Here is a 7453-nt window from a genome sequence, read left to right on the forward strand (position 1 = left end):
CTTACTGGAACGATCCCACGTCGTTGCAGGCTACATTCATGACGACTAGTTACACTGGCATAACTAACTTCTGTGCGTGTTTACTTATGTTGTCTCTCCAGTCTCCAATTGATTATAGCATGTAATTCTCTCTATTGTTCGATCAAATTAAAAAAGTTTATTATTCAAGTTATGGTGAATATGGCTTTACTTATCAATTTTTATTTTTAACAGTAATCAGTTGATTAGTTTTAAGGATTAGCTTTGTAAAGAAAATCAAGTTTTAGCCCGCACATGCAAAGCTATGAAATCTAGTATTTTTTGAACACGTGCAGGTTTACGCACGATTTGTGAACTGAAAATAAGATTTCTGCCTTGCGCTTTGTGGTGGTGTTCATTTTATGTTTAGGAAGAAATAATTTTTAAAATTCTACCAAAGAGCGCCCTCATGCAAGACGAGGTACCAATATCTTCTACCATAATCATGTGAGCAAATTGATCGCCGTTTCGAAACCAACTTGAAGTTCTAACCACATTTCTACACGGTGAATATTACAAATATCCGCGATGGAACTGCTCCCACTGAAGTTGTTGTTCATGGGTGTGATATTCACGTGCACGACCCTGGTGGGGATATCGCCCATCCTTCTGCGTGGGGCATTTGGGGAGCGTTGGGGCCGGGCTGTCCCTCCCCACCAGCAGCATCGACTGCTGTCCTTGGCTGCGTGCTACAGCGCCGGTGTCTTCCTGTGCGTCTGCTTCATGGGACTCTTGCCGGCAGCTGATCAAAAATTCCACGTCATCATGCAGGTGCTGTGTCGTTAAAAATTTCAGCGAGTATAATATCTATGATGTCTAACTAGGGCTGTACTGTCAAGAATTTTTACGTGTTACGGTGTTCATAACTCCGTCAACCTAGCATTGACGGCTTCTCCAAGATCCACCAATCGTAAGTAAGAAATCGGCCGCTGCGTGTACTTTTAAGCGAATTTTAAAATTACGACCTCAGATACTAAATATTTTTACGCATTTTAAAAGTAAGTATTCCTAGGATCTTTGATGATAATCGTGGATATTAGGTGGAAGTAATGGAATTCTAACTCGAGGAATTCGATTATCTTGCAAATGACAATAGGAGGAACTAACTTAGATTGAAGCGACGTTCGACGAATGTGAACATTTCTCAACTACGCGGCCCCCATCTGGTACCCTGTTGCTTCCAGCACAGCAGTTGCCAGCCTGCAGACTATACAGAATACCGCATTGAGACTAACCACCGGCTGCCTCAAAATGGCCCCGATCTCCCATCTGCACCAGGAGACCGGCGTTCTCCCTTTGCCCGCGCACCTGGACCTGGCCTGCGCCCAGTTCCTCGCCAGCGCCCTCCAGTCCTCCTACGCCTCCTTTCGCATGGTTTCTGCCCCTCTGCGTGACCGCCCTATGAAAGCCTCGATACAGTCAAGGTTCGGCCATCTTGTCACACCACTCTTGACAAATGGTATCCTGCCTGCCGGGACATACTGAGAAGCCAAGCGGTCTCTCCGCAGGGAGATCACCTCCCGCGTGGCGGCGACTGCCGCCATAAGCGCTGTCCTTGCTGCCCCGCCGCCGCCGATTATGGCCCCCCGCCCACCACCAGAGCCTCCCCCCCGGCGTGCGTGACGGTCGCAATCAACAACAACAACAATGTGAACATCGGAAAAATATGCGTTGAAGTTCAAATGATCCTAGTTCGAATTTTTCGGCTCTCGCCGTGCACAAAAACGTTAGGCTTAGTCCGATTTACACTCTGATCGAAGTTAAACGTCACCATTGTACACGTTCGTCTTCACCTTAGATGAATATTTTCTCCTAGTTACAGGGAGTTGTAGGTTTATTGAACTTTAATTAAATCTGTTACCTTCAATAGGAGGAATGTATTACAAGTAAAATCGATTGTAATGAAGTATATGTACACGCATTCAATACATTGAAATGGAAAGCTCAATTAGTCCCAGCGTTTTAATGTGAAAACGTTTAGCATAGGAAATTTTCAGTGCGATCACTAACCTGAAAGCTTTTTGAGGAAAAGCACTTAAATACACTATATTTACGAATTTTAAATAGTGTCATAAAGTGTTTGATCTTTTACTTCAATATGCCAAAATATACAGTATGTCGGATGCCCGGCTTTCATTTGGCATTATTAAATCACTTATAAGCGGAAACTTGTTTCCCACGTCCAAAGTTTTGTAGCAAGGTAGGTCCATACTTTATTCCGGTCTCGTCGTTTCGATTGCTTACTAACTGGAATCTAATTCAAATTAGCACAATTTCTTCATTTTTTTTTAAATTACCATTGCCAGAAGATTTTATTAAAGCCGAAAGTTTCTTCAATGCTGCAATAGGAAGTTATTGTTGCTTATTAGTGTGCATTAGCGAAGTATTTTTTCTTTGTCTCGCTGTAACAGCAATGTTACTCCGCTGAGAATTCGGAATGAGTTCCTGGCCGTCTGTATCCTTTATAGTATGAGAAGTATGGGCGGCAGAACTGCTGTTTTTGTGCGTCTTTGCGTTCATGTTGAGGTGGTCGTACGTGTTGCAATGCATGCGGGCGTTAAAATCAATTACCCCGCGCACGGCAGCCTGATGTGTGTTCGGAAGAAGTCTTTGCTTTTTGTACCAATTATCTTTCTCTCTCTGGTGTTGAGATTTTTTGTTGTGATTAGCATTCCTTTTTCTGGTGTTAGGTAGCCATTTCTTTGGTAGGTACCTAGTATTTTTATCATATGTACATGTTCTCTACTGTGCATCACAATGAGAATGGCCTCTTTGTCTTGCTGCAGTTCTCTCCGAGTGTGGAGCTGTTCTCTCGCATTGCACTGGCATTGTTTGTCACAGGTCGCAGCCTGTCCTAGCTTCCAGCCGGATATTTATTCTTTCACAATAGTTAAGTCATGCAGGCATCCGAGGTTGAGGGTGTATAATAACTAATAAGTATGAAAGTTGAAGGAGAAAGAGTGCCACGTGCTGAATGTCTTATCACGGAGGGTAAGTGCCACTAAGTGAACGTTTTCTGGACTGGAAAGATGTCTCTTGGAGAATTAGTGTGAATAATTATGGAGTGAGAAAACTTGAACAGAACGCAGCCACAGAGGTTAATGATTATGATTTCTTATCAGGAATTTATTCCTTTCGAGTTTGATTGCATTTCTTTACTCGACGATGAGGTCGTTTTGGAGAAAGTTGTATTTAAAAATTGAATGAGAATTTTCTGACATTGTTTTGCTTACCGTACTCTAGAAGTTCTATATATATGGGGAGGTCATGTATATGAAGTAAATGTAATATGGGAACATTATTCTCCTTTTGTGATAGGGTTACATTTGTGTATGTGCATGAAAACTCGAAACCTGGTAACAATATTGAGGGATGTAAGATCATGTAGACGCATTAATAGTAGTTAGGACAGGAACAATGGAACGACCTTTAAACAACGGAGAAAGCCATCACGTCATCTATAGATACCTCGGAGTGCCACTTTTTGTCTTACCGGCAATGCATCCGGCATAGGACACTTAATACTTCATTTTCTGATACAAAACTTCAGGGAGATTTAGTGAGCATTATTTTTTAATTGCCAGAATTTCAGAGCTAGATAAAGAGAAAATTTTTGTTTTTACTGCTGAACAATTTCTCCACTCCACACCAGACACGATTTACTTCTTAACTACACTTCACTATCAATTTTCATTCTGCGATAGGCGTACATATGGTTATAAATTACGTATTACCAAAGAGTGCTCCTACAGAGGATGTTGGAGGGCGATGCCAGTATGGAACGCTTCACCGAATTCCCGTGGGGCTTCTTTGTCGTCCTGTGCGGATTTCTCATCATCTTCACAATAGATAAACTTGTAAGCTTTCTGTAACTTTTGCCATGTTTACATTTTCAATTCATCTATTTCCTTCTGGCTTTTGCCAACTGTTGAATCTTTGTTTAGAATTTAGCTATTGGAAATCAGTTAATTTTTTTGAACGAATCAGTGTGTTGAAATACGAATACTATATGAAATTTTCAGTACTGAATCAAATACTATTTATTAGCTTACATAAATTTCTCATTAACATAAACAAATAAGAAATTGAAGCCATCTTAAAATTATTATTCATACTTCAAATTTTTTAAAAATCGGCCTTAGGCTCACGCCATCGAAATGAGCAGAACGGACACCACCCGCCATGCAGCAGACGACAGATCCCGGATCAGAGACTCTCCCGAAACGACTGATATTACCCTAGTCTCCATAAAAGATACCTCAGCGCCCATCTGTCCAAGTGGAGAAGCAGGGCGGCCGCCCACTTCAGAGGAATATTTTGCATTACAAGAGAGGAATTTAACTCCACTGAGGGGATCAAAGTATACTCCAGAATTGCAAATGACAAATAGTAAAGAACATTCCGTGGAAATGCAACTGCGAGTTGATCGAGCGTCGAACGCTGCGCTGCGCAAAGAAAGGACAAGAGGCCTCGAGGATAGTGGGCTAACCTTGGCTCATAATCACGGTGAGGGTAAAGTAGAAATATGCATGGAATCCTTGAAAACAATAGGCTTTTTTCCCCACTGTAGTACCTAAACCTAGCACAAGAATACCTAGCATAATAAATGTGTGTTTGGAACTGGTATTTATTGAAGTAATAATATTTTATCTATCATAAGTATATGTGAAANCATCATTAACCTTTTGTCATCGGATAAAACAGTCAAGGTTATTCGCGTTTAAAGGCCCATAAAAACATGCTAAATACACATAACGCCATAACGCCTGAAAATAGACCAATGAGTAGCTGACGGAGTTATAAACTATTTTTAATAGTTCGGCCGCAAGTAACTAGCAATACTGTCAGTTGACTGCATGTTAATCGGTCACTTTTATGCAGGTCATGGCGTGCCGTCGTCCCTGATTTTCCTGCTTGCGTTGGGTCTCCACTCTCTGTTCGAGGGCGCCGCCATCGGCCTTCAGACGCAGCAGGAGAAGGTCCTCGAGTTTGGCATCGCAGTGCTGGTGCACGAGCTCGTCATGGCGCTCACCTTCGGCCTAGAGGTGCACAATGGCGCAGATATCAAACGGCTCAAATTGCCTTGCAATGTCAACTGAACGAACATAGGCGAAATATGGCAATCAATTCGTCTTGAAATATCAACTGAACAGAGGTTACTTGCCTTCGTCATCTTTCTTAAAAATTTATTTCCTTTGAGAACTGCATTTAATCACAGAAATCTGAATTATAACATAACATAACATAGTGATGTCGGCGCTGAAGAGTAGGCCTGATGTGGCCTGTCGCCGATTCTTGAACTTTTCGTGATTTGTTCACAGAAGATCTAAAATCGTGTCACTTGACCGGATCTTTTCATGACTGACGATAGTTTGAAATAGCTACTAGACTTCCACTGGGTGCGATATGGTGCAAGGCATTTCAAGTCGGAACATATATTTCACCATAGCTTTATCTAGTCTGTTCTTGAACGGCGTTCATACTCGGAGCGTCAAAGATGTAATCAGGGAGGCTGTTCCACATGTCGGAGATTCGAAGCGAGAAGAAATGTTGTCGCGTGGATAAGTTGCAGCGCAGTTTTTAGACAGACAAGTATGACAGAGATCTGGGTCTCGAAACTCACTGCTACTATATTGTTGCTCTTCCTCGCTTTTATCAACCCATTATAGTAACATGATTCTCACATAATCCTATTATTTCCTGGAGTTCTTCATAATTGCCGTGACCAGGTGACAACAGTTTGTACAATGGTCAGGTGAGCCGCAGTCGTCGCCTGTCGCCCCTCTGGCAGGGGCTGTACGTGTGCCTCTTCACGGCCAGCATCCCGCTGGGTATCGCGCTGGGGGCGGGGCTTCTACACACCACACAATCGGAGACCCGCGAGGTGGTCGCCGCCGTGCTCGAGGCTGTCGCCACAGGTAGCGTCCTGTTATCTCGTGCGAATTTTATTTCTCTACAGTTGAGTCATGTTAAAACATTTCTTATACCTGTGTCATGCATTATCATTTCCAGCAAATGTAAATAAATAAATTTTTTTATTTCTACTAGAAAAACGTGGAGCTATTATGTACATAAATATATACAATATTATCTGTGTAGCTATTGACGCTTATCAGTTCTTCGTTTTAGCAAATGAATTCGGGCAGAGTTGTGAAACTCAATTTCAGTAATGAAACTTCAATATCCATTTGCAGGCATCTTCTTACACGTGATATTCATAGAGATCCTAGCCAAGGAATTCCCAGACCATCATTCCCCTTGCCACCACTTGCCTCACACCAACAACAACACCAAGCAACCACCCGCCAACTACAGCACCATCAACGGCGCTTGCGGTAAACGTGACCGCGCCTATAAGGGAGCATCCGACTCCGAGGATGAGAACTCCTTCGGCGCAGCGCTGGAAGAGAAGCATATCCTTCGGGAACCGTTACCGGGGAAGCGGCCGTCGCAAGTGTGCGTGATTGTAGAAAAAATAGTGAGCATTTGTGCCGGGCTTCTCACGCTTATTCTCATGAACGTCTTCCTGCATTCTCACCATTGATGTTTGATTGATTGGCGAGGGTGGGATACTATAAAGGAAAGCTCAATATCGATATTCGAGTTCTGCATACATTATCTACAAGATAAATGCTGTTGCTTATTAAAATGTGACTAGAAATGGTTAAAGGGAAAACTTTTAAATACCGTATACAAAGAAATTTAAACGAAAAGACGAGAGTAATTTGTTTTACTTCCAGCGATATACGCACGTCATTACAGCAAATTGAAAAGATGAACAACTGCTGGGAGAAAAAAATAAGTAGAAAAAAACGTATTCTCATGCATATCGGGGAGACACACAAAATGGTCAAACAATTCTTGTTGAGAAATAATTTTGTTCCAATTCTTTAGTCGAACTAAACGTAGAAGAGTAACTCCGATCTAACTGTCATTTTATCTACATAAAAAAAAAAAACAGCCTAGGTCCCTGCCCGCAAGGCCATGTTTCATTAATTGTTAGTGAGCAATTTGAATGGTCCGATTTTACAACAAACATAATTTGGATGAAAACATCACAAATCGGTAAAACTAGCATTTCCTTCAAAATTAACATGGCGAGATGAAAAGAAAATGTAGTCTACTTCAAACACAATAAAAATAGAAAGCTGCCCAAGTATAATTATTCACACCCTGACAGTTGAAAAAAAACATGTCCCACGTTCAAATTTTATCGCCAAATTTAATGGCTGAACAAATGAAGATATTTAACTACCCATGAACTTGTACTCGGTTCTTGAGCAAGATATAGAAAACGTTATTTTCACTATTAAATTGAAATGAAATTTTTAGCGTGTTGGGCATCTCGCATTGGATGTCACTAAATATTCATAGCCAACGAGGCTATTACTTGACACCACACCTGCCCTGCCTACACAACTCAGCCCCCACACCT

The 7453-nt window shown here is 41.8% G+C and overlaps 1 protein-coding gene across 2 annotated transcripts; it reads left to right on the forward strand.

Moving 5' to 3' along the window:
• The first annotated feature begins 210 nt into the window (after positions 1–210).
• On the forward strand, positions 211–6679 carry LOC108674462. Of its 2 annotated transcripts, none has more exons than XM_018162412.2 (6): positions 211–789; positions 3771–3875; positions 4161–4524; positions 4900–5063; positions 5774–5936; positions 6213–6679. In XM_018162412.2, exons 1-6 carry the CDS (start codon positions 547–549, stop codon positions 6560–6562), a joined length of 1389 nt encoding a protein of 462 aa, XP_018017901.1. In that variant the 5' UTR covers positions 211–546; the 3' UTR covers positions 6563–6679. The 2 variants fall into 2 exon arrangements, with proteins under 2 accessions (XP_018017901.1, XP_047740337.1); XM_047884381.1 differs by lacking the exon at positions 211–789 and adding an exon at positions 2806–3009.
• The last annotated feature ends 774 nt before the right edge of the window (positions 6680–7453 follow it).

Source organism: Hyalella azteca, unplaced genomic scaffold (genome assembly GCF_000764305.2).
Source record: "Hyalella azteca isolate HAZT.00-mixed unplaced genomic scaffold, Hazt_2.0.2 contig15353, whole genome shotgun sequence".
Taxonomy (NCBI): domain Eukaryota; kingdom Metazoa; phylum Arthropoda; class Malacostraca; order Amphipoda; family Hyalellidae; genus Hyalella; species Hyalella azteca.

What these genes read in the sequence shown, in the direction of transcription:
- LOC108674462 (XM_018162412.2), top strand. Translation starts at nt 547, where the DNA reads ATGGAACTGCTCCCACTGAAGTTGTTGTTCATGGGTGTGATATTCACG. An exon ending in TCTTCACAATAGATAAACTT is followed by an intron (nt 3,876 to 4,160) that starts GTAAGCTTTCTG and finishes AATCGGCCTTAG; the next exon opens with GCTCACGCCATCGAAATGAG. An exon ending in GCTCGAGGCTGTCGCCACAG is followed by an intron (nt 5,937 to 6,212) that starts GTAGCGTCCTGT and finishes ATCCATTTGCAG; the next exon opens with GCATCTTCTTACACGTGATA.